The sequence below is a fragment of the Malaclemys terrapin genome, chromosome 1, assembly GCF_027887155.1.
Source record: "Malaclemys terrapin pileata isolate rMalTer1 chromosome 1, rMalTer1.hap1, whole genome shotgun sequence".
Lineage (NCBI taxonomy): Eukaryota > Metazoa > Chordata > Testudines > Emydidae > Malaclemys > Malaclemys terrapin.
This window is the reverse complement of record NC_071505.1, coordinates 240,569,919-240,597,742: the sequence shown is the minus strand read 5'-3', so window position 1 is coordinate 240,597,742 and position 27,824 is coordinate 240,569,919. Positions and strand designations below refer to the sequence as shown.

At 39.3% G+C, this 27,824-nt stretch overlaps 1 protein-coding gene across 1 annotated transcript; it reads right to left on the bottom strand.

The window, feature by feature from the left end:
* Positions 1-1,204: 1,204 nt before the first annotated feature.
* On the bottom strand, positions 1,205-22,141 carry SLC5A7 (solute carrier family 5 member 7). Its single transcript, XM_054016543.1, has 9 exons — positions 22,070-22,141; positions 20,463-20,685; positions 13,747-13,860; positions 11,853-12,008; positions 8,907-9,055; positions 6,413-6,547; positions 4,195-4,348; positions 2,570-2,787; positions 1,205-1,846 (listed from the first exon to the last, which is right to left on the bottom strand). The coding sequence occupies exons 2-9, from the start codon at positions 20,638-20,640 to the stop codon at positions 1,205-1,207; spliced, it is 1,746 nt and encodes a 581-aa protein (XP_053872518.1). The 5' UTR covers positions 20,641-20,685; positions 22,070-22,141.
* Positions 22,142-27,824: the final 5,683 nt, after the last annotated feature.

Genomic DNA, 27,824 nt, shown 5'->3' with positions numbered 1-27,824 from the left:
CCTATGGCTGCCCAAAATTTTTCTGTCAAAACTGTTTTTCAATAAAAAATTGGGTTTTCAACAAAGTGAATTTTTCCACATGTCCACTTTCCATAGAACATTTAGACTTTTCACAGCAACCTCCCACATAAAATAGATGGTATTTTCTGTTTGAAAATGTTTTGTTTTGTTGATGAAAAGTCAAAATTTTCTACAGGATTCCCACCCCCATCTCCCATCCAGCCCTCTTGGCTCCCCTTACTATTAATGGACTCTGCACTGTTACATTTCCATATCAGCAGGCTGTTTATGTCCAATATTCATTTTGACACTGAGTGAAGAAATTGTTTCTTTTCTCACAACTGCAAAACTGTATTTACTTCTAGAAAGCATAAATTCCTATTACTTCACCCAGAGCTTAATTTTCAACTCAATGTATTGCTTTATTTTTTTTTTATAAACAAGTTTTTTATCCTCTATTGGTGACAGCCTCCCAGAGCTGGAAAGGAAAGGCATCTGTAGTAATATACTTTATTTAAGGTTATCTTGCATATTGTATAAGATAACACCACTTTAAAATAGTGATATCTTTTTGAACCTTTTTTAAGAATAATACATTTAACCCTCCTATAAGGAACTTATTGTTAATCACACACTTAATTCCTTTAGTAGAAATAATAAAATACTGGATGTATTTTTACTAAATTTGTTATAAGAAAAAGCAAGAAAGGTTGTTAATTATTACTTCTTGTTCAAGCAACCTGATAACTAGCAATGAATCATTTACAGTAATGACCATATATTTTTCAATTTGTGCCAATATAATATTGACTGCTCATTATTTTAGAGTGACCATATCATAATCTCACAGATGACAAATGTCAAGTATCTTTATATACTGGCTGACCTAAATAGTTTTCACTGTTTTCTGTTACGTATATTTTGTGGTTTATATATTTATTAAATTCTGTAGTATCAAGATCTGTTTGCATGGGGGAAGGGAGATGCTGAATTTATCCTTTGTTTGATATTCTATAACCCAATGCAACAAGTTTGATAATAAAATACAACAGTTTATTTCACAGGCTCCCACTCTCATAGAAGTGATTTAAAGAATTGTGCAGTGACATTTTATTCCTGGTCCCTGTTTTTCTTCTGCTAAAATGCCTCTTACCATTCTTGATGGGATACCCTGTTGCACTGCATTTTATGTGAAAGCAGAATTTCATTTTGTGTTGGTCACCAAGTTATCTTCAGCATTGGATAGCTCTGGACTTGAATCAATGTCACTGAAGGCCTCCTTATTTGTGAAAGTTGAGTTCAGAGTCAGACTGCGCCGAGGGTTCACAGGTGCAAGTTCATTTAATATAATATTGTCACTTTTTACAAGAGTTGCTTTGTCCATGTTTTCTTGACTGTACCTCGCAACAACAGCATCAAGGAAGTCTAATTTTGGTGGCAAAGAACCGCTTTCAAATAAATATTTTGCTAGGTAGGAGACTGCAATATTAGTGAAGAAGGAGGTAAGCATAGCAAGTGCTTTAAATGGGAAGCGTTGGATGTATATATGATTTTTATCTGCGTAGTAACCAGGATAGAAGATCAAGGGCTGAAGGTAGAGGTATGGTTCTCCTCCAGTAATTCTGAGAAGGAGGCCAAACAAATATCCTGCAATGGCACCATAAGTGTTGGTTCCTTTGATAAATAACACACATAAGAGTTGAGGGAAGATGATGATGTAAACAAGATCAGAACTGAGATACCAGAGTCCATAAACTGACTTAGCTAGCAGAGCCATTGCTGTTGCTGATGCTCCAAAGACAAAAATAGTGATTCGCATGACCCAAATTATTTCTCTGTCTGAAGCCTAAGAAAAAAGAAAAAAGTGTTAGTTTTCCATAGTAATGCATGTATGACTTTTATTTTGACTAGATCAAAAACAAGACTCTGAAAAATTAGAGGATTTTGCATGATTCATAAACAGATATTGTGAAAGATTTAGGAAGATATATAGCATGTAAGAAGAAAAAAATTCAAGGGGCGTGGCTGTCACCCCCAAATTTTTGCAGCTTTAGGGAAATATAGTTTAATATAGGGCACAAGCAAAAGTAGACTGACAGAACTGAATTTTAAAAATAAGCACATCATTAAACAATTTGTTGATGTGAGAACATATCACTTAATTTACACTGACAGGCTTTTAAGCTATAGTTCATTCTGCTCAATTTCAATTTGTCAAATGATTTCTAAGCATTTTTTATGTTAATCGGTGTTCTGAAAATGTCTCATAGTTAATGATTTAATAAAACTTGTACTGACAATAATAATTAGGAATTGTTCAAGTATATTGTAACATCATGAATAGAGCTAAATGCAGTTTCATCAGATGTTACTTCTTTACCTATGTAATTAATCATAATCACCAGGATTTCTATGATTTTTCATTTTCTTCATTTAATATACTGTAATAAGAGAAATGTTACATTTTATCTTACTGGAGATGGAAACAAATGGAGAAAATTTTCAGTGTCACTTTGAAAGTCTCCCCAAGCCCTTTGCATTACAAAATTAAATTGAAATTTAATCTCACATTTTGTCGAAATGAAAGTTGGTAAATGTTTCGAGCAAACATAGAACTCGCTGATAAGATTGAAGAGTCAGCTGATGACATTACAGCAGCAGATACTGCACCAAGGCCAAAGAAAGAAATATAGACAGGACAAAGATATTGAAGCACAATTGGTAAAATCATATCTGCTTCTTGCCTCTCTGTGGGGTCTGGTAAACCATACATAGTCTTGTTCCAATCTGTAATACAAATATATATAATATATATGTAATTGATGGTGTAGGATACATATTGACTTCTTTGCCTTTGTGAATAATCAGTGAGCCAGTGCATATTGTCATGTTCATTCATGCTCATTGAGTCTATGCAAACCTTGCCAATTTGAGTTCAGATGGTTGCAGCAAATATAAACCAGCTGTTCTGCTTTGCAGGGGGTTTGTACCACCTGAGGTTCAGTTGGAGGGGTGGGCTCATTTCAGCCTGAACACTCCAAATATACCTGGCTAAATTTGCTGATTTCACAATGAAACTAATAAGTTGTGCTAGCGCCTTCCCCACTAACCTCTGCACCCGAAAGGCCCCTTCCTTTTTTGTTGCTATGTTCTGATGCAGTGGCCCTCAAACCTTCAACTGCCTGGAATCTTTTGGGTGCCCACGTGGCCTGCTGCCCTCATCTGACTCTTTGAAATCAGTGCACTGGATTATCCCCATGATGCCCTGTATACGAAAGGTCTTCTGCCCCCAATTCCTCCCAATCATTAGCAGCATCACAGAAAACAGACTGTTGGTGCTGCAGATCACTCTTCTGCATTGACCACTTCCCTGGGGCAGCACTATGTGTCTCGTGACCAAAACTAGAAGTAAGGAAACTCTGTGTTTCTCAAGCTCCTGTGCAGGACAGCATGGTGTATTAAGACCTCAGACTTCCCTAGAGAGCAGTGCAACAATAGGAGCAACCACCTTTCCTGCCATTCTGTTGCTGAATTGGAGTAGAAGGAAGGAAAGGCCTAGGATATGTGTCAGTGATTGCTGAACACCAGGTGGCTTTACCTACATAGCCACTGCCCAGGTGTTTGGAGTAGGAAATATCTTTTTGTTATGCTTGCACAATGCCTAACAACATGGGTCCATGATCATTGACTGGCTCCTAGGCAATATAAATGCAAATTATATTATTAATAATAAATAGCTAATATCAGGATGTAACTCAAACTAAAATATTGTACCAAGTCTGTTGACACCTAGGAGAGACAAAATAATGGCAGCAATGGGGACAAAATTCCAGCTGTAATAGCATAGGGTTGTACTACTTGAACAATAGTAGAATCTCTGTTAGATGGTATTTGCATAAGATCTATGACATACACAATTAACTTGCTCTGATTCCATTCAATAGAAGGTAGTTTTATACATTTACAATAGGTAGTTCATGAGTATATTCAAAATATATTAAATATTTACATCATTAGACTGAGCTGTGGGATACTTTGAGTCAGAAGAATATTCTATACAATTACATTCAGGTCTATTCTTGTGTAAAGGAAATCAGGAGAAGTTTAATGATATTACCTGGCTGGATTATATACTTTATAAGGGTTTTCACACACTGATAGCCATAGTTATATTCACTGTGGTCAGTCATTTACCTGTTGATGCTCCTATTGCACCAATGAGTATCGCAGGAAGGGCCATCACAAGACAGCCAAAAGCAGCCAGAAAGGATAATACTTGAGCATATGTGGCAGATGAAGAAGAAAGAACTCGCTGAAAATATGCTTGCCATGGGATTCCTCCCAACATCTGCAAGTACAATAAACAATATTCTATCATTTCTGGTTTACTGAGGGTTTCTCTGATATAAATATATTTATAACAAGCAACACCAATAATCTGCTCCTATCCAGTGTTGTTACTACCTCAATTATATATGCCATCGAAAATTTCAACAGGCACAACCCATAACAATTGAATACTTTCACTCTCTCAAATGACACTGAAATCTTTTGATGTGTAATCACATCTCTCCTTTTCTGTGCAGGCCATTCCCTTGAACATTTATTATTAATACTTCGCACTTCACCAGTCATCCAAAGATCTCAATGAGCATCACAAATACTAATTAAGCCTTACAATAAAGATTAGGAAATATTATCAACTAATTTCATAGATGGAGAATTGACATGCAGAGCACCCTCTTGAAGCTAACAAAATCTATCTTAGGCACCAGTAGGATTTGAAATGAACATTTTTGTACTTGACACATGTTTTAGACCTCCAAACCATGCAACTATGTACTTTCAACCCAGTCCTCAAATAATTCTTCTAAGCCATGCAGCCAAAGTAATATCAATGGAAAGTCTAAGAAAGCAGTGGCACAGAACTTTCAAACCATCATAATGGTAGAGAAACAATATTTTTCTTTTAAAAATGGTGCATCTCTTCTTCCATCTTGTTGAATAACAGGAATCATGTTTGAGTAAATTTAAAACAACACACAAAAATCTACATTAAAAGTACATTACTAAGGTTGCAATGTCAAGTCTTTCTTGAGAACAGGGTTTGAATAGTGTCCAAAATATAAGGAATGGGGCCACATATTGAAGAAAAAACAAAATATTAAACAGCTGCTTGTTAACTGAGCACCATCCATCCTGTGCACTGAATGTGGCAGGAGTCCTGTGGAAAAAGTAGTATGTAATTATATAGTTAACAACTGTTATCATAATGCATACACACATTGTTGCACAGGCAACCTTAATTCTGACATTTCTTCATTTTTTTGCATGTTTGGCTTTACAGTCTTAATAGTGTTTTTTTAGCACAGGTTTTTTTGTGCATTTATGCATGTAACTTCCTATGTTTTTAAAAAGAACAAATGGAGAAACAGAAATTCCATCATGTGGCACTATATTGACACCCTCATGGGCCATCAACAGGGTTGGAACCTTCAGAACCACCAAACAGACCTCTTCCCCTTGAGCTAACAGAGTAATAGAGACCAGTAATATGTTCTATTCCTCTACTCCTTCCCCAACTTGGCCAAATTTGCCTGATTTTCAGAGGAATAGCAAAAGTTACATCCTTGGCACACAGGGCATCAAATTCCAAGTTTCTGCTCTAAAGCATGGGGGCGCTTGACTTCTCAAAAGAAAGGTTGCCAGAATCTTTTAACATAGGCAAAAAACCCTATGTATTTTCTAGATCCATTCTCAGAAACAGCTGAACCATTTTGGCTGAAATTTTATAAATAAATAAATTCATTCAGCCTGAGGCATTCACCTGGAATGGCAAGTTATACGTCCAAAGTTATAAGCAACTGAAAAGAAGGATGTTATAATGCAAAGTGTTGGGCAACCTTAAGAATACATGGAGTTACAAGCCGTTCCTATATTAAATGGATTTTGAAAATATTAAACTCAGTTTCACTCTGGCATGCATCTGTCTGTCCATCCATCCATCCAGGGTTTTCTAACTCACCTACAACTGTAGCATCTTTAATCAGCTGTATAGAGTATTTATTGCCTCCTACAATATAGTCCTCTGGCAAGAATGCCATCTGTTAAATCGTATCCTTATTTTATTCTTTGCCTTTAACTAGGTCAACTCTTTTAGCTAAACAATATTTAACTGCTTTGCTGATGGCCCTCCACTTCAGCTGCTTTGCTGCCATATTCTACTGAAATTTCATTGAAAACAATTAACTATCAGGATATAGCTAGTATATTCATCAGCAGTGAAGAAGTTAAAAACCTCCATGCACAGTTTACTGGCAACTTTTAATTAGCCACTTTACATTTACACGTCACATGGCAATACACTATGAATGATTAAATGCTTTATTCTCTCATACAGGCCATTACTTACCAGTAAAAAGAAATTGTCAAGCCATGAGTAGACATCAAGCGATTCAATGGATCCAAGCCAAGACTCTTTCTGCGCAGCTGTGAATCCAATGTTTTTAACTGCAGGATGTGACATTGCAAAAGGAACACTGATCCACTATAACCAAAGAGTGACATTTTATTGAGTATAACAGTCTGTGCAAAAATTATGAAATTATTGTATGAAAAATTTTACTCAGTATTTTTCTTCTTACTATGTGCTTTAGCTCAAATGCCAAGTTTAATCACAAGAGAACCATATTCTCTGTTGGTGTAACTTCACTGAAGCAGAGGTGGATTAGGGGTTTGTGGGGCCCTGGGCCAGAGCAAGTGGGGGCCCCTCTCCACCCTTTCTGCCTGCAGCCCCCCACCCCCGCTATCCTGCCCTCCACTCTGCCTGCCTACCAAGGAAACGGGATTAGGGCACAGGGGCTCACCCCTGCCTGCCTGCTTGGCACTCCTGTGCAGGGGTGCCCATTTTTCCAGGGACTCCCCAATTGGCCATGGCCCCTGGGCATGGGCCCCATTGGCCCAGTGGCTAATTCACCACAGCACTGAAGTCCACGGAGTTATGCCAGTGGAAAGTTTGGCACAAAATGTAGGTACACATAAAAACCAAATGTATATAGATAAGAGGGAATTATACTATAAATCAGTGTTTCCCAAACTTTTGAAAGCTGAGTCCCCTTCAGGAAAATGCCTAGGGAGGTTGTGGAATCTCCATCTCTGGAGATATTTAAGAGTAGGTTAGATAAATGTCTATCAGGGATGGTCTAGACAGTATTTGGTCCTGCCATGCGGGCAGGGGACTGGACTCAATGACCTCTCGAGGTCCCTTCCAGTCCTAGAATCTATGAATCTATGAAACCATCTGCTTGTCCCTGTTATTGGAGCAGTCACTTGAAATTTGGCAAGAGGGGCTGGTGTTTGCCACAGGGATGTGCCTTGTCCATCCCCATGACATTCTGCTCATATTTAGTCAAGTTCTAAGCTTTAGAAAAATCACAATTTGCATATGCTCAGTAGGATCTTCTTAGATTTAGGAACTAAAATCTTTGAAGATTCTATCCACATTGGGCATGCTCCAGCCCAGAGCTGAACAGCACCTTCCTTTCAATTGACGCTCTGGGTGCTGTGAGTTGTGCTGAGTCCAGGTCTGGGCACCTGAACTGAGAACAGGGAGCCTGTCTCTCTTGTGTTCTCATTAGCCTCCCCTGGGATCAGGCATCTTAAAAGAGGAAGCTGCCTGATTTGACTGCAGAGGGAACAAGAGCTGGGCCTACTAGAGGGTGGAAACTGGAGTGAAGGCCATCAGGATGGGAGAGGGAAACTAGGACTAGGAGGTGGGGTTGTGGGGAGACTGGGATTGGATGGGCAAAGAAAACTGGGACTGGGAGACAGGAACAGGAACAGAAACAGGGAGAGCCAAATGAAGCAGGATTAATGTGGGATAAAATAGTATGTGATCAGGTAATTAAAGACTGTACTGCAATACATACACATAAGGGGGCCAAATTAAAGTTTCACAGGTATCTTTAATTCTGGCATTTCCTAAGAATTGAATGTTTGACTTTTCAATCTTAATAATGTTCGTTTAATGTAGCTGTTGTATGTACCATACACACATACAATGATTAAAGGGAAGATTCTTTGCTGCATCCAGTTTATGTTGAACTGCACAGAAGGGGAGGGGATTCTCAGTACATTCAGTAATGGATCCATGATTCTCTGCCCTAATCCCAAACCCTGGCATAGTTTAGGACAGTCTGGAGACTGCTCTGAACTGTGCCTGAAGCTATGGTGCCCTAGGGACCATATGCCAGCTGGGGATTTCTGGAGCAGTTCTCCCTCTGGCTGCTCACCCTCTTGCACTTCTTCACCCTCTGTGCCACAGGCTGCTGGGAGGGAGGTGACTATGTGCTGGGACTCCCCTATACCAGGTGTATCCCCAGCTGAGGAGTTACAAGAGGTTTGGCATTGCCTGAGTGGTTCAAAGGGATGCAATGAGCCAGAGAATAGAGTCCTGTGTCCCTCCTTCAAACTCCTACATGTCATCAGTGTATGGGCTCACTGGCACAAATGCAGCTCTGCGCTCACCGAGCTCCCTCTGGAATCAAACTGGAGCAGTTCTGCTGTGCAGGCTGGATGTGGAGGCTTTGCATGAGGAAGAGGGGGCAGGACTGGTTGGTTATAGGACAGGTGTGTAGATCCACTGCTGTGAGAATCTTCCAGTCCTCCTTTGAGCAGAAGCTCTTTGGGTCTGTGGAAGGCTACTTTATACTGCCACTAGGCTGAAGTAATGTCTCTGCAGCATGGTGAGGGGAAGGATTTCTTCTCCCCACTCCCAGTGACCATACTCAGTTCCCAATCGGTCAGTTAGGCTGGGCTCTGGGCCTCTGGATTTGGCCCATTTTCCAGAGCAAGACCACTATGCTTGGAAAAAACAACAGCAACAAAATATAAATGAGCAAGCTCACCAGCCCCAGGAAGATGCAGAAGAGCTGAACCACATCAGTATAGGCCACTGAGTAGAGTCCACCCACCAGAGTGTACATAATTGCAATCAGGGCAGAAACAATCACTGAAATATTGACATCAATATCAATGATCACACTTATGGTGGCACCTGGAGGGGAAAACAAAAGACGTTAGCTATTCTGCTTTCTTCAGTCTCCTTTCAGAAGCCAGTTTCAAGATATGTCACACACTGCAAAATAAAACTGTACTTTGCTTTCTTTGGCCTGTTTTTTTGCTTTTAAGATCCAGTCGATAGGAAGGAGCGGTGTGGAGCTGCATTCTGCCTCATCCCAGGGAGACAGAAAACCTCCTGAAGCTCCTGAGGAGGGTGGAGGAATGGCTGGGATAAGGGGGGGAAGAAGAGACACTTCCACTGGATTTACAGCAGAGGCTAATTTCCCTGCCCAGGTGGAATTCTCCATCCACCTTCTTCAATTGCTTTAAGTCCACTTTGAGCTGCTTATGTGGGGGCAAAGTGGCCAGCCCCCTGTGTTTCCAGATGTTGTGTGTATGGACATTACTCTAGAAATTAATTGCTTTTGTAGTATTGATTAAATACACTTTATTTCTACAGCACAAAACTTTAACATTCATTCAAACAGTGAATCTCAATAAAGCAATTAGTATATTTTCCTTAGATGAAAAAAACAACAAAAAAACCCCAACAGTGTCACATGAATGCATCTTTTATCATTCATTTGAAAAATCCTTCCCCCACTAATTGCAGAATGTTTAATTTAAACCATCACAATGACTTGCAGGTGTGGCATCTCTCCTGTATGTAATCACTAAGGTCCGTGTGAACCCATAGTTGGGAAAGACCTAGCAGTACAGCTCCTGCAGAAGCTGTGTTGTTTTAGGGCTTCAGGGGGCTAGTGGGAGGCATGCTGTTTCTTCACAGATGCCTTCAGAGAGCCTCCAAGATTCATAGGTTCAGGGATGGACCCACATATCTTTCTTAGACTGCTGCAAACCTGTCCCTTTCTCCCAAGTGAAGAACTATGAGGAAATTCAGACTCAAAACTTATTCCCCATAGTGGATATAACCTTCATAGGGGAGAATGGTCCAGTAAATTTGGGAGCACAAAATGGTTGACTTTGTTCAAATAGTAGCTAAAATGGGGAAATCTCTCCATTTTAGAGTCTTTAATTACCACTTGTTAATATAACATGCTAGAAAGGCATTCACAATACTTACTTTCTTGCTTTGAAATACAACATAAAGCCTTCTCAAAAATCAATTGATCTTCATTCAAAAAGAAAGAACATTTTAAATTCTCAGAAAGTTCTTCGAGTCATTCACTTCCCATCACCTCAGCAGGCAGTTTGCTCTCAGATTCTTAAGGGTCTTGTGATGAAATTATGGAGAACAAGTTCCCCAGTGCTTTGCAATTAATCAGAGCACAGTTGGAAAGAAGCTTGAAATTTTATTTTTTGTTTAAAAAAAGATTGTCCTGTAAAGCAGTACTATATATGTGCACGCTGTGTGTTACTTGGTTTGAATCACGACCACTAATGGTAATTTAACTCAAGAGTTTTCTCCATTTTTGAAGGGATAGCAAAATTCAAATCTCTAATAGGGATGGGAGAATGGAGGTGTGATTTTCTATATACAAATATTACTCTTCCTTTTCTGAACCATTAGTTCTCTGAATCATTTTTGAAACCTAAGAATGTTATTTATTTTTCCAAATACAGATGCATTCAGAGTTTAACAAGACTTAGGTTCATTGATCAGTCACAGCTTCAATGTTCTATGATCTGTTGAAACTGTTTTACAGCTAGGACTTCTACAATGGTCAACTGCTAGGGATTATAGCATTTATGTGCACTAGCAAAAATGTTGCGTGACTATCCTCTTTCTTTGACAGCTATTACTCCTGGTTGCTGTGATCTTGAGGCTTTCAACAAAAATTGAGTGACTGAAAATAACAAAATGCTTTAAAGTATACTGAGATAATCATGGTTCTGATAATTGGGTATCTCTAGACCAGTGGTTCCCAAACTTTAACAATCTGTGAACCCCTTTCACTAAAATGTTGTGTCTCGCGAACCCTCTCTTAAAAATGAATATTTCCAGGAATTTTCTCCTTTACCTGAGTTTAAATTATAAAAGCAGTGATCTTGGAAATATAATTTGTTTTTATGACATGCTTATTACACACTAATTATTATTAATTATTATTTATCATTACAGTATTTTTACTACATTATGAAAATGGCAACACTCTTCCAAGATCTCACTTTCGTAGCTTGTATCACTTTGAATAAGCCTGTTATAAGACAAGGCTCCTATGTTTCATCAAGGAGTATCAGATGTGAAACAGCATGAAGGTATTTAAGAAGCCAACTCAGAGTTCCTCCTACACAAGCATTCAGGTCTTGAGCAGTCCAGGCAAACAACGCATGTTACAACAAAGCTTAAACTTGTTCTTCATAATAATTTTAAAAACAATACTAGCTGCCTATTTAATTATAAAATCAGCAAAAAATATCCACCCCCATTCCATTTCTTATAAGAAGTCTTGAAGTTTATATCTCCTCAGTGTGATAGATGTGCTTGCTTTGATCTGATTAGCTCTTGGAAGTCCAGGGGCTCCAGGCTGTTGGCCCCATGCTGCCCCGGGTCCCTAGTGACAGCTCTGTCCACCATTAGGGAATTTTTTCCCGAGAACCCCCTGTAACATTTTGCGAACCCCCGGGGGTTCACGAACCCCAGTTTGGGAACCACTGCTCTAGACCAAGACAACTGTCCTTTTAAAAACTGTTTGGCCAGGGTAATTCGCATTTTAAAGTAGTTTCTGGGTTCAGGGGTTGGTTTTGAACTGGTGCTTCTGTTATGCATTTCTGATTTTTTAAAACTCCCTCTGGATAGTGAACTAATGTCTTTACTGCTGATCCCTTACCTAATGCAGAGAAGATGGCTGCGGCCCAAAACATCTCTCCCATTAGAGCGGGTATAAACAGCAGCCCTCCCATTCTTTTTCCATAAAGCTGTTGAAACGGGTCTAACATTGTCACATAGCCTTTGGAACGCATGGGTTTTGCAAAAAATAGACCACCTAAAAATTAAACAACAAAAAACGCCAACTTTAGTGGAGAAATGTATTTACAGTCAGTAAAACACTTCTGCTTTTAACAAGTCTAAATGTATCTGTTGAACTGTATTTTTAAAGAAATGTAAAATGTAATTAAAATATCCTCTAAACGTAAAAGGAAGTTTTATTTGTCCATGTAAAGAAAGCAGCGGTTCAAAGAGCAGGATAAATATGAATGAAAATCATTTAACCCCTCCTACCCTATGTATACACACAACACTAACACACATGGTCTGGTTATGAAAAACAAAATATGGATGTGTAAGGCTCTGTGCTTTAGTGCATTCAGCCTGCTGTGAGTGGTTCATTTTCATTTAATGTAAAGGTGCTTTGCTTGGGATCAACATATTGGAACAGGACTGCAATTTTTTTTTTGCTCTAATTTTATTTGGTGATGTATCCACAAACCAGACATGAATGTCCAGCATGAGAAAGGAAGGAATTTACCCAGCATTATGTCTAAGAGATGAACAGGGTTAGATGACTGGAAAGCATATCTGGGGGAGCAAGGAGCCACCTGGCAGGGGAAGGATGTATAGGTAGAGATGAGGAAAAGAGGCAGAAAAGCATCAGCAGGAGACAAAGGAACAGAATAGAAGGGAGGGGGAATGAAGTGAAGAGCCAAACTAGACAATGGGATCCATTTTTATCAGAAAGGACACTTAGCACATTACCAAGAGATAAAAATAAATACATACATTCCTGGTAGTACTTTTCCATTCAAACAATTGCTGTAGTTGATACAGGGATCTCATGTTAAATAATAAGATGATGACAAACCAGTCAGGAGTTAATCTATACTATTGTGCATGGGAAGGAAAGTGGTTCACAAGACAATAGCTTTATTAAGTGGTGCTCCACCCTATGAAGAAATCTGAGAGCCCCTGTTCTACAATGAATTTTACTTTCTGATTTTTTTTTAATTAAAAAAAGGAATTGTGATGTCAGACCAACTCCCTTTTGTGCAAATAAAATATACTATGTTCATTTAAAACAACCGTAAGACTATATTTATGAAGTCAGAAGTACTGTATTTAAAAAACAAACAAACAACTACACTGTCAATACTTTATACCTTACATACTAGCAGCCATTCAGTGTAAGCCTCCTAATTTTGGTATATCACTTTGGCTTTCATTCTGAATTTGAGGGGAAGGAAGGTCCACTGTTTAGGGCACTAGCATAGGGGTTGAGAACCTTCAGTTCAATTCCTTGCTCTGCCACAGCTTTCCTATGTGACCTTGGGCACATCACTTAGCCTCTGTGCCTCAGCTCTCTGCCTGTAAAATCTTGATAATAGCACTTTGCTGCCTCAAAGGGGTATTGTGAGGATAAACACATTCAAGATTGTTCTCAGATATTAAGGTGATGAGGGCCATATATAGTACCTTTCATTGACAGATTTGAAAGAAACAAAATTTACTCAAAATAAAAGCTTTATATTACTGTAGTAGTCCTCTACTGCATTCAGAAGGGTTAACCTCTAGATGTCAAAGGAAGTCTTGGTGAGTTAAGATATCAAATTATTTCCAGTAATTAGTAATGCATTAGTTTCCTTTCTAAGGGCCTGATTGAAAGCCCATTAAAGGCATCGGAAGGACCACCATTAATGGTAATGCCCTTTGCATCAGGCCCTAATTGTGGGCATTCCAATAACAATTTTAACATCTGTATATTTTAAGACTAATTTATTTTTGCTTACCTAAAACCAGACTAAGGGAATAGCCAATGGGTGCCTGAGCCCAAGCCAGCCCGTAGCCTGGGACATACACAGCTTCTGCTGTCCCGTTGATATAGCCTCCTCCAACCCAGGTGGCTGAAAAAGAAGAGAAGGAAGAACTGAAAACATAAACCCTATTTTGATGCTCAATATCTCTCATATAACTATAAGCTGAACTCAACTCAGAAAATTCTTAATGTTTAGATTTAACAAGAGTTTAACCAATGAGGGTCCTTAAAATATGTCTCGAGTTTCACTCTCCAGCTAAGTTAAAAAATCTCTAGATTTGGCCAATTTTCAGTTCTACAAATGGCATTTAAAAAAAATTAGAGCTACGGTGGGCATGTCCTTCTACCAAAATTTTTAGACTTTGTCTCATCTGTATTGAAGCTTTCTAAAGATACATTCCTGAACTGAGTTTTGCTATATGTAGAGGTCCTGCTTTCATTCACACGAAGAACTGCAATATTTGTGATATTCCCAACCACTGGAAGCTAATGCACTCATTCTGTCTCTGGTGGCAGATTGCCAGACCTGGGAGGCTGAGGATCAAGACTAAGTCTCAAATGCAGATCTCACACACAGAAGTGTATTGTAATTAGATCTGGGCAAATAATTCATAGCAAATAATTGCAGTGAATATGATTTCTTTTCCTGTTTGCAGATTGCCTGCAAATAGAGCTTGATTTTCTCTAATGTATTTGTACAGATACTCTCTGAAAAATATTTATGAATTAATGTTTGGGTCTGTAGTTTGTTCATGGGCAGTTCATTACTAATGCTAGATTTTTGAAATGCAAAACCTGCGCAGTTTTGATTGGACACAGAGGTCACAAGATTTGGTTCTTATTCCCTGATTAGATGAGAAGGAATGTAACTCTTAGAATCATACTTCCAGTGTAAAAACTTGTGATTCGAAATTCACTTTCTCTGAGTATTCTGCAATATGCTGTCAGCAGTCACTGTTTCTACAAACATTCATGACAATAAACTAATTTGTTAGAATATTTGAAGAAAGCAAAGACAAGTGGGGGGTGAACACAGATGAAACAAATTTATTTAAACATTTTAATAAACTTTTATGGGAGATTGTTTACAGTATTCGCCCCACACTTTCTGTAATAATATCACTGAGCAGGTACAAAATGTGGGTTTATGTGTTTTTTAATGTTGAAGCTAAATCTTGTGCGTTTCCATAGGCTAAGGAACAAAGCTAACAGTGGAGTTCTGGCTACAAAGAGAAATAATTAATATCTTCTACTCTGCATTCAGAATCACAGCCCTGGTCCAGTATTCAGCTGCAAATCTTTGTAGGAGATATATTTGGGACAGCAGTGGAAGATCTGCTCCTGGTAAGAATTGCCAAATCCTTCTCCCTGTGATCCTGCTGTTGTCAGTGGACATCTTGGTAGCTTGCCAAGATTTATTGCACAATACACAGACACTGGCAATGATAATAATGCATGACCAGATATCAAGAGATAGAAAGAGCACTCACCCCATTACTGATCCCTGGCACCAGGACCCAATATTATAGAATCACTGAAATACTGCTCATACTATAGGCTTTTGTATCGCCTAACAGGGATGGGTGGAAAAGCTAGAGAAAACATGGTCCAGTCTAGTTTGGTTTTCCAGTGTCCTGACATGCCTGTGATATGTGTTGGTAGCTGTATGTTAAAGAGTATATAGTAAAGGGATTGAAGTGCCTAGATACCATGATTGTAATGTCTACATTGAAAATGCTTAGGTGGATGGAAGGATGTTTTACCTTCTTCACTAGGGAAGGTGGACATAGAATCTGTAGAGTGGTGCCCAGTACTCAAAGTCTCAGGCTGGAATAACTTGTTGGCTGAGTCAGATCAATTGCACCAAGCATTGGTTGCATTTGGGATGGGGAGTAACAGGTCTGGACCCCTGACTTTCTCATTTCAGAACACCCACTTCTCTTCATATGCTGCTTAGGCATTTTATACCTGCTATAAATCATATAGGAGTATGTATATCAGGGCTCTGAATGCACAAAAGGGATTATTTTGTCCAGCACAGCCTTTTTCACCCAGAAATACTGACCAGCTTCCTTAGTACCAGACCGAACTCTTATTTTTATTTTATTTTATCATATACTATATGAGTAAGACAAAAATTCTGAGGTGCTGTTTCTAATATATTAACACATTTCTAATGGGATAATCTCTCATTTTAGGAAAGAACAGCTGGGCTTCACTTCATGGTCATTTCGGTTTCCTTCCCTCACAAAACTGCTCATGCAGTAATACTCATGTACATACATGGTTGCATATATAAGATAACAGATCATTGTATTGTTCTTTCTGATATTTAGAATGTTCTAACAATGGCGCAGAGCATCTCTTGACCTGGTTGTACCTGAGGATCTCTTAATAGACCTTAATAGACCAAAGAATTGTGGGGGTGGTGTTAGCTCTCACCACCTCCCCGCATGAAAAGGGAGTTCTGCCCCCAGAATCAGATCTCTGAAATCTGTGCAGACCTCAGGAAATCTATTTCATACCCACTTAGGGTATTGCCTCTCTCATTGCCATAGCTATGATCAAGGCAGGTGCTTGGGCAAGAGCAAGATCAGCCTGTAAGAGAGAGAGGCTGTTGATAGGACATTCTCCATGGAAGAACCATGACTTTCCACTCTTATCACAAATAGCCCAAATTGGTTAATCTGCACTGGATGTTCCAGAGCTCATCTATTTTCCCAGGCTTTCAGGAGAAATGGCTGGTATTTGAGGATACAGTGGAATATTGTTCAGTATTAATTTTTTGGTTGGTCAGTTTCTGGATTTGGGGGTGAGGAGTGGCTTCTAATTATATTTTAATTTGCAAGACTGTCTTTTAAACATCTGTTGTAAGTACCTAGAACATTGGGAAGGTGCCCTTTTGGGAATGCATACATCATAATAAATAAGTAAATAAGAGCAGTAATGGCTGGGATGACATAAGGATGAAATTTCATTCTTAGATGTATATTTTCTGATACTTAGCTTTGCTAAGCCCCACTTTTAAAGTTATTTTAATGTAGTTATTGTGTGATCTCCCTTTTTTAAACAAGCCAGCCACAGGGAATAAAAAACTAGTAATCTACAGAGTTAGTCACATATGGGAGACTATTTTAATCTTTTATCTGCCTACACTTCGGATGAAATACAGACAACACCAACTTTCCATTTTAAATGTACACCAAGAGAAATGTTATAGATTATGTTATAGATTACGATGTTATAGATTATGATGTGGAGTCAAATTCTGCTTTTAGTTCAGATGAGAAACACAGAAATTCATATTAAATGATCCTTCCATGTCAACACGTATCACAATATTGGATTTCTCTTGTAGTTATGCAGATAGAAAACCAGCTAGCATTTCTTTATAAAACAATCTGCTGACTGATCACTCAAATTGTTATCAAGCTAATGAGATTTTGTAAAACAAAGTTATGGATCACACAAGCATCATATTGATAATTTTTCATTATGTAAGAAAATGTAGTGCTCTCTCTGACTAAAATAAAGAACAGTGTCCGAGGATCATTATTATCATGGCTCCATTTGGAGCATTATTGTTAGGCTGTGGCAGCATTTTGATTAAACAACTCCCAGGGTTTCCCCAGGGTTTTATCACAGCCATAAACATTTATGGTGGGCTGAAATTTGCCACAGATCTCATCTTCGAGGTAATTTTTTTTACTAAATAAAATGCTAATAATTTGTTCATATTCAAATTTATACATATAAAATGATATATGAGCTAAAGGCTTAATTTGTTCTTCAATACATCTTAAACAATTTCAGGTTTAAAATGAAATTTTGTGATTTGTCCATAATTCAGTCTTCTAACTCTTTGTATTTTGAGAACAGCAGATATGTTCAGCTTTGTACCGTTTTGTGTCAAAACATATTATTTAATTTTTAATACAGCTGTTTCTTAAGAAACATAAAACTCCATTTAGATTTTCCCCATTGACATTATTCATTGGGTGTATATATTTTATAAACTGTCCAAATGCTTATTTACAAAATAAACTTTAATAAAGCTAAGGGCCTGATCCTACTCCCATTGAATTCAATCCAAAAATTCCCATGGACTCCAGGACTGGGCCATAAATTTGATATTAAAATCTAGGTACTCAGTTCTGCCACCCTCGTGTTGAGTAACACCTTACCCTAGGAGTCACTCCTTTGATTTCAGTGGTACTACTTGTGGAGTAAGGCACTACTCAGCAGGAGTCAAGGTAGCAGAATTGGGCCCTATTCTAATAAATACAATTTTAAAGTTTTTTTTGTTCCCACATGTTTGTGCTATGGGTGTGCTGTGATGCTCAATAAGCAGTTTTTCATTTACGTTCTCATTTACATGTCAGGCTTTGTTTTTGAATTAGCATTTAAACAATTAAGGGAATTAATGGTATGTATTTATGTTGGAATAATATTCCTAAAATTCAGGAATTTCAAAGCTCAAACTAAAATACTTCCCTTTAACTCATTCTGCCTGGATATCACAAGATACTCTCCAAAAATCAAAATCCCCCATTGTTCGGAGACATCAAAATACCAAGGCGTATCATGGCAGTTTTGTGTATATTATGGTTGATTATCATCATCTTATATTTAAAAATTGCCTTTCATTCCTGCTTTACAAACTGTGTGGCCCAATCATCCCTATTCAAACAAGAGTTAGGCCCTGATTCTGCATAAATGTATGAATAAACGTACATTTGAGCACTGTGCGAAGTGCCATTGAACTTAGAATGGGACTAACTTTATGCACGGTTGGTAGTCCCACATTAACTTCAGCGGGGCTACTCACAGCACGTAAAATTAAGCATGTGCATCAGTCTTTGGATGATCGAGCCTTACCCTTTAAAATACATGGGATTTTTACCTGAACAAAGACATCAGGACTGGATCCTGTGTGAATACAGGAAACATCACCAGCACAGATGATCAGAGGATGACAATTCTGTTTTGCAGCAACTTTTGAGGTTTCAAAAAAAAAAAAAAAAAATTGTTTTTGTTCTTTCTTTGTTTTGGGAGAAAAATCTTTGGAATGTGTTCATACTAATGGCACTGTGTCAGGAGGATGTGTGTGTCCTGGTGGTTAGGACTGGGATGTGATAGACCTAGGTTCAAGTCCCTGCTCTGCCTGATTCAGAACGGAGTTTTTCATCAGGCAAAGCAGGGATTTGTATGTGGGTCTCCCACAGCGGAGGCCTAACCCTAACCATCAGCCTCCCCACACCCTCCTCTCCTGAAAATTTTTGAGAGGTTTTGGTTTCATTCCAAGGTGGAAGTAAAACAAATGTTGAAACTTCAGAAGTTGCCACAAAATGGAATCGTCATCTTCCAGTCACTTCTACTGGTGACGTGCCTCATTTTGGTGAATAAGTTCCAACCAGAGTTAGTCAGCAATATCTAGCCCCCTTTGAATGGAGAGGTGACAGTTCAGCAGGCAACAGGAACACACTACACTACACAACAGTGGAGGGAGGGAAGTAGAGTTTTAGCCTTGATTCAGAATCTATTGGCTTTAAACAACATCCTGAACAATTTTTCTGCTCAACAACCAAATCTGCAGTCCTTAAGTGGGCAAAATTCCTATTGCAGGCAGTGGGAATTCTGCTTGATTAAGGACCACAGAATTTTGCTCTTAGTTTTTATGAGTCTCTTCCTTAACTCTGAAACTGGAAATACAGCACAAGAAAGAAATTTCAATAGAATCTGATCAATCTAAATTGGAGGTGTAAGGACTTCATGTTGGAATTGCATTAGGAATATCACAAATGTGAATGATTCTAAAACAAAATGACATATGTTTAAATAAATAGATGACGTCAGTTCAGTTTGTATACAATGTAATTTTGTACAAATTAGATAGAATATATGAAAACACTTGTAATTTAGGGCCAGATTGTGATGCTTTTACTCATACTACTGAAGAGTTACTCACACAAGTAGCCCCATTGTCTTCCGTTAGTCCAGTGGTTCTCCCAGACACTCCAGTGCACCCCTTTGAGTCTCAGAGGTTGCGCTGGTATGATTGAAAGTAGAACTCAAATCTTCTCCTAATCTCTGTCCGCTAATATGAATATGCACAATACAATATTAAGTCATTTTGCCAAACTCTGGCAAAATAGGCCAAAATAATCCCTTGTGTAATTCTATTGAAATCAATGGAATTAAATTTGGCCCAGTGCATCAAAAATGCTCTTTCTGCAGCATATTTTCCCATTCCTTTCTGCATTTAAAGTTTTTTCTCTCCTAAAACACATCTCTAACCCACAGGTTTGGGATGCTATAATAAAAGTAACTGTATCTTCACTCCACTGAAAAATTCTGATGACTCAGTCTTCTATTTAAAATAATTACTGCCCCAAAACGTCTCTATTTTACTGATTAATACGGCATCAGTGTAAAATAAATAGAGTTAATTCTCCCTTTAGAATATAATAAGAATTATTTAAATACCTGGCATATTTACGTATTCATTAAACAAATGCAGTATCAAACAAACAAAAATCATCCATCTTAAATCATGACTGTGCATTGAAATTAAGATTTCTTTTCTCCACTTTGCATTATTCAAAACACAATATTGCCTATATCTTTTATTCACATGAAAGAAAGAATGAGATGCTATGTTTCAGGTATAAAAAAGAGCGTTTATCATACCGGTCATCGTAAATCCACCAACTAGCAAGCCTATATCTCTTCCACCGACTATGATAGCTTCTCTGCGATCTCCATCGCTGCCACTGTTTTTGGTTTTCCAGGCAGCCCATATTCCAACAAACAGGATTGCCAGATAGAATACAATTATAGCTACCAGCCCCTCCACATGGAAAGGCATGTCGAAATCACGACTGTTCCCTGGTTTGCTATTTCATTAAGATCTCTGGAGAGAATGCAATAATACATTATACACTATACATCTGATAAAAGCAAAGCAAATAAATTATACATGGTATGAGACCAATTAGAACCAGAATGTAAAGAAAACTCAGCAGTTCATCAAAGAGAGTATATGGATTATTTTATTAAATGGTTATTTCAGATGTAACCAGCCGTAATATGAGTTGTGTTTAAAACAATCCAGGTTACACCAATATTTTACAAACTTCTGACAAACCCTTGAAACTAAAAGCAAATTGTTACTTAATTTTTTTAAATTTGTTTCAGGAACAGAAAACTAGCATTACATGAGTTAAACAAAACAATCTTGCTAAAAACTAGGGCCTTGCAAGAAATCACTTGTAATTCTAATTGTTTAATATACTCCTTGATATAGTAGAACTCTCTACTCAAGAAATACTTTTGCTTACAGCCTCCAGAATAGAAGATATTAGTAATATGAGCTGTTCATTTTTACAAGGGATCTTTAATGAATTTAAATCCATGCTACTAAATTACATTAAAGAATATCAAAGCTGTGGACAAATAATAAATACACTAGAAAACTTAAGTCTTGGAATCTATACCCTTTCCCTCCCCACATTAACTCCCCATTCATCTCCTGTACCTATACAACTGTATTTTCCTGCTCTTGCACATCTGTATTTGCTTTTTGATAAGAAAAATTCCTCGCACACCACAAGAATTTCTTCAGTTTTGTCATTCATTTTATAAATAAAAAACTCCGTTCATTTAAAAAAGTCAGAACAGAGAAACATGCCAAATAGAAGACAAGTGTAATTGAAAGAATCTTAGATAAATAAACTGTAGAGGATTGATACTATTAAGAAATATACCTATTCAGTGCACCTTTGCCATCCTTTCTCACAGTTTCTTTGAACTCACACTCAGTTACACAAAGAAATGAACCCTGTATTTTTATGTACTAGATATTGACACAAAATATACAATCTTTAATGTATACTGTGGATCTCTACATAAAAAAATAATTTAAGTTTCCATACAAGTCTATAAGTGAAGTTTAATTCCCCCCCTCCCCCAGGAATTGATAATACTACTGTCATCTAGACAGAGTGTAGCAAATCCTTCCAATCCCCCACATATCACTATCCAATACCTTTGACATACATAATCAGCCTTTACGTTCAAGCAAAGCAGGTAGCTTGTAGCTTCTGAGTTCGCACAGGCAAACCCTGAGCTTGCCTACTAGCTACAGTAGCAAGTTAGAGTTATTACTCCCATTCAAAAAAATTAGGATCCAGACACGCACAGTTCCCTGCATCTTCAGCATCACTCAGCCAAAGCTTTTCCCCTCCAAAGCTTTTCCCTCCCCAGTGTCACTAATTCCAATCCCTGCCCCCATTCACCTCTTTTGTGGCAGGGTCTCCTCTTTCCCCTTCTTTCTGTGCTCTCTGTCTCCCCTGTCTCTTAAACTGGAGTCAAGCAGTCAGATCCCAGCGCCTTTTGTCCAGAGGTAGAGTGTGAGAAGCTTTCTCCTTTTTTAAAGGGACAGTTACATTACAAAGAGCTCCAGCCCCACAGGAGCATCACATCTACTAGAGCAAATGCACATAGTGTCCTGTACAACACGGCACACTACTGACGCACGGGCAGTCACACGCCCTGCCAGCTAAGAGGCCCACTGTGTTTCCCTCTTCCATGTGGGGGGTGCGTCTGTCAGAGCTGGGTGTGGGGGGGAGATATCGGAGTGCAAGGGGGGACTGGGGAGAGAGATGACTCAAAGGAGGATGACTGTCTGAGCCATGCATGGGGAACAGAGGGAGGGAATGATCAGAGGGGAGAAGAGGGAGGGAGAAAAAAAAAAGAAAGGGTCAGGGAATGAGGAAGAGAAGGAACTAAAATGATTGGGGATTAGAAAAGGTGAGGGGAAATGAGAGGAGGAAGGGAACAAGATAAAGAACGGGCTGATTAAACTATGCATGCACTGGGGAAAGGGAATGAGGGAGAGTAGGCATTAGGTGGGAAGGTGGGGTAGGGATGAATGAGAGACAAAAGGAGAGAGAGAGAAAGAGAGAAGGTTTGATGTAGATAGTATTAGCAAGTGCACAAGTGGTACAATAAAAATGGAAAAAAGTTCAAAGTCCAAAATATAAAGTAGGGAGATAAAAGAGAGACGTATACATTAAAAAAAGTCAAAGGGCTGAAGAAGGCATCACACATTTTAGTCATTCAGTAGCCCCAGGATCAGCAGTGTGGAGTCTGGAAAGTCCTCCTGATAGAACAGCACAAAATGATCAGCCATTCAGTAGGTGCGCAGCATCCTCAGCTGCACTGCAGCTCCACCGACGGCTGTTCCTGAGACCCACCCCGGCTGTGGTCATTTGCCACACACCTCCCCACCCTACATCTGATCTGCTTGAGCTTGCACTAGAGATAGCACGGCTGCTTGAAGCCTGGCAGTCTCTCCCCAAGCTGAGTGATGAGGAAGCTCATTGCCGTTCTGCTCGCCACAATATGACAGCATCTACCATGGACGCGGTCGGTCACATAGTCCAGATTCGTCTTCTACTCATGAGTCGGTGGCAAGGCACTTCCCACATATCTTCTGGAAAGTGGCAGTTGTGTCGTCTCCTGGAATTTGTCAAGGAGGTTCTTTGCTGCAATATAATGCCTGATGTTAGGAGGAGGCATATTAGAGAGGACTGGTAGCCATCAGTGTTTATAAAATAGCCTCTGTTATTCTCATCATTTGATTCAATTATACATCAACTAGCTTTGGATGGCAAGAGGTTAATCACAGAGGGGCACAGTATTTTCCATGTGAGTATCAGAGCGCTAGTGCTGTGTTTGCATGTTAGCTGCTCAAGTTGAGCCCACAGGCTTATTTAGGAGGCCATTTCTGTTCTTTGTCTTTTGAGCCACCTTAGTGAGGTGGTCCTTGTAGGTAAGTGTGTAAGTTAGAGTTACTCCTAATTACTCCTAGTGGCTCTCGGCCATGTGCTAGTTGTTCTCCATTCAAGAAGATGTTGAGCTCTTGTGAAGTGTTGGTGTGGTTGAGATGGAAACATGACACCACTGTCTTTAAAAAAACAACAAGGAGTCCGGTGGCACCTTAAAGACTAACGGCTTTATTTGAGCATAAGTCTTTAAGGTGCCACCGGACTCCTTGTTGTTTTTGTGGATACAGATTAACATGGCTACCCCCTGATACTTAACACTGTCTTTGACACACTGGGCTTAAGTCTCCACTTCTTGCAATAGCTATTGATGGCTGACATGACTGGTGCAGGTCATCCTCAGTTTTTTTTTGAAGTCTCTGTCTCCTGAAGCTAAGCAGATGTCATCTGCATACTTGAATGGCCTTGAAATTGTTGGAGGTAGATAATCTGTAAATATGTTTACAAATGTTTGAGCAAGAACCCATCCCTAAGGGAATCCATTCTGCTGGGTCCTCCAAATGCTCAATTAATCGCCTAGTATTTCTTGGAATTGTCTGTTTCAAAGCATCGTTTCTGTAGCCATAACAACACATGGAGGTAACATCAAAGACCACTTGACCAGCACAGCTGTGTGCCAGGTGGTATCATATGCTCCCATCAAGTCAAGAAATACAGCTCCTGTCTTCTCTTTCTGTTGGAAACTATTTTCTTTATGGGTGCTAAGAGCAAGAACTTGGTCACAAGTGCTCCTATAAGATCTGAAGCCTGCCTGATCATCAGTCAGAGCCTGCTCTACTGTGGCCATGATTCTTTGCAGAATTAGTCACTCTAGGATTTTTAAACACAGCTCAGAAGTGGTATTGGATAGGAACTATATGGAAAGAAATGGCCTTTTCTTGGTGTTGGTATAGCTACCACCTTAACTTTCTGCCATATCTTAGATCTCTTGTTCTCTTGGATATGAAAATTAACAGCCATTTTATGCTCTTCTTACCAAGGTGTCGTAGCATTACTGGTGATACCTTGTCAAGACCATCTGCTTGTAGACAGTGCCTGCTGGGGAAGGTGGGAGCCATTTGCTACCCTCCTTGGCATCCTCACTATCACTTAAAATGGGCTCCACTGTGGGGCAGAAGTCAAAGTAAAGAAATGGTTCCCAGCTGGTGTTCAGGACTGTTGTTCCCACGGTTATACTCCCATCCCAGGCAGACCTGCTCAGAGCCTCATCTCCCACCTACAGTGCTACCAACTCTTATGATTTTTTTCATAAGTCTAGTTATATCTGTATTTGTCTTAAAGCCTCAGCTCGTGGGGTCCTGTGGATTCATTAGAATCTCAGATTTCATTAAAAAAGTTTCTAGCCCTCATGTCTGTAGCGAAAAGCTTAAAAACATGACACTTAAATGCTCAAACCCCAAATCTGTGTACACGGGGGGGGGGGGGGGGGTTAGAGGAAAGAGTGTCTCAACGCCTTTCAGATTTGGCCCAGCCGCCTCTCCATCATGAGCAAGAGTGGTATCTGCTCAGATTAAAGTCATGGAATCCCATGAAAATTCACAAACACAGTCATAGGGCTCCACTGTAGTCAATGACAAAACTCCTGCTGAATTCAGTGGAGCCAGAATGTCACTCCTAAAGTTTAAAATTAAATAAGCCAGCTTTTCTCAGGTTATAGGCCTTGGGGAAAAAAGTACTTCTTCTCATTCCTGAAAATTGTCCTAACTAATTTTGTCCATTTGAAACGCAGAAATGGACTCACACCTTCAAAATTATTTATCTTCAGTGAAAACTAGGGCATAGGTCCACTTTTCCCGTGTACATGTGCCTAATTCTTTACTTAGTTATTTCCCCCCAAACATGTTAAATTATGCATTTTACTCTAAGGAGTTAATCAGATCTGTAGGTTCATTGAGTTCTGATATGGGATTGGATCCCCAGACTCCCTTTGCTGCTTCTAAGTGGTCTCACTCCACTGCCTGAGAAGAGTCTGAGGTAGCAGTTTTGTCCTGGACTGGAGCCATATAAATCAGCAGCATTAACTACTTAACACCCCTCCCCCAGAAATACACACTCAGCAGCATACCAGTTCAGATGTTGGATTTTCAGTTGGTATCCCAACACATTCCTCTTGTACCCTCCAAAATCCTTCATTCTATTGGCTGGAGAGGGGCTCTGCTAGTACTTCCAGACAGGATCAGTGATATATATCAGCACCCAACAGCATTCATTACCCATAACTGCACCTAGAGCAATGATGTCTATATTATTACATGCAAAAAACTCCGTTAAAAGAACACTATTAAGTTTGCAAAATCAAGCTCTTAACAGTTAGGAAGTTCCAGAATCAAGGCTGCCTATGCAATGCATATGCATTATGATTCAGTCTTTCATTATTCATAGATTCATAGATTCTAGGACTGGAAGGGACCTTGAGAGGTCATCGAGTCCAGTCCCCTGCCCGCATGGCAGGACCAAATACTGCCTAGACCATCCCTAATAGACATTTATCTAACCTACTCTTAAATATCTCCAGAGACGGAGATTCCACAACCTCCCTAGGCAATTTGTTCCAGTGTTTAACCACCCTGACAGTTAGGAACTTTTTCCTAATGTCCAACCTAGACCTCCCTTGCTGCAGTTTAAACCCATTGTTTCTGGTTCTATCCTTAGAGGCTAAGGTGAACAAGTTCTCTCCCTCCTCCTTATGACACCCTTTTAGATACCTGAAAACTGCTATCATGTCCCCTCTCAGTCTTCTCATTTTCCAAACTAAACAAACCCAGTTCTTTCAGCCTTCCTTCATAGGTCATGTTCTCAAGACCTTTAATCATTCTTGTCGCTCTTCTTTGGACCCTTTCCAATTTCTCCACATCTTTTTTAAAATGCGGCGCCCAGAACTGGACACAATACTCCAGCTGAGGCCTAACCAGAGCAGAGTAGAGCGGAAGAATGACTTCTCGTGTCTTGCTCACAACACACCTGTTAATGCACCCCAGAATCATGTTTGCTTTTTTTGCAACAGCATCACACTGTTGACTCATATTTAGCTTGTGGTCCACTATAACCCCTAGATCCCTTTCTGCCATACTCCTTCCTAGACAGTCTTTTCCCATTCTGTATGTGTGAAATTGATTTTTCCTTCCTAAGTGGAGCACTTTGCATTTGTCTTTGTTAAACTTCATCCTGTTTAACTCAGACCATTTCTCCAATTTGTCCAGATCATTCTGAATTATGACCCTGTCCTCCAAAGTAGTTGCAATCCCTCCCAGTTTGGTATCATCCGCAAACTTAATAAGCGTACTTTCTATGCCAATATCTAAGTCGTTGATGAAGATATTGAACAGAGCCGGTCCCAAAACAGACCCCTGCGGTACCCCACTCGTTACGCCTTTCCAGCAGGATTGGGAACCATTAATAACAACTCTCTGAGTACGGTTATCCAGCCAGTTATGCACCCATCTTATAGTAGCCCCATCTAATTTGTATTTGCCTAGTTTATCGATAAGAATATCATGCGAGACCGTATCAAATGCCTTACTAAAGTCTAGGTATACCACATCCACAGCTTCACCCTTATCCACAAGGCTCGTTATCCTATCAAAGAAAGCTATCAGATTGGTTTGACATGATTTGTTCTTCACAAATCCATGCTGGCTATTCCCTATCACCTCACCACCTTCCAAGTGTTTGCAGATGATTTCCTTAATTACTTGCTCCATTATCTTCCCTGGCACAGAAGTTAAACTAACTGGTCTGTAGTTACCTGGGTTGTTTTTATTTCCCTTTTTATAGATGGGCACTATATTTGCCCTTTTCCAGTCTTCTGGAATCTCTCCCGTCTCCCATGACTTTCCAAAGATAATAGCTAGAGGCTCAGATACCTCCTCTATTAGCTCCTTGAGTATTCTAGGATGCATTTCATCAGGCCCGGGTGACTTGCAGGCATCTAACTTTTCTAAGTGATTTTTAACTTGTTCTTTTTTTATTTTATCCGCTAAACCTACCCCCTTCCCATTAGCATTCACTGTGTTAGGCATTCCTTCAGACTTCTCGGTGAAGACCGAAACAAAGAAGTCATTAAGCATCTCTGCCATTTCCAAGTTTCCTGTTACTCTTTCTCCCTCTTCACTAAGCAGTGGGCCTACCCTGTCTTTGGTCTTCCTCTTGCTTCTAATGTATTGATAAAAAGTCTTCTTGTTTCCTTTTATTCCCGTAGCTAGTT

Bases quoted from the DNA above. Each gene is read 5' to 3' on its own strand.
- SLC5A7 (XM_054016543.1), bottom strand. From the start codon at position 20,640: ATGCCTTTCCATGTGGAGGGGCTGGTAGCTATAATTGTATTCTATCTG. The intron at 2,788-4,194 runs GTAAATGACTGA...TTTGTATTACAG, and splicing joins TGCAATAGGAGCATCAACAG to ATTGGAACAAGACTATGTAT. The intron at 1,847-2,569 runs GTGAGATTAAAT...CTTTTTTCTTAG, and splicing joins AACTTTCATTTCGACAAAAT to GCTTCAGACAGAGAAATAAT.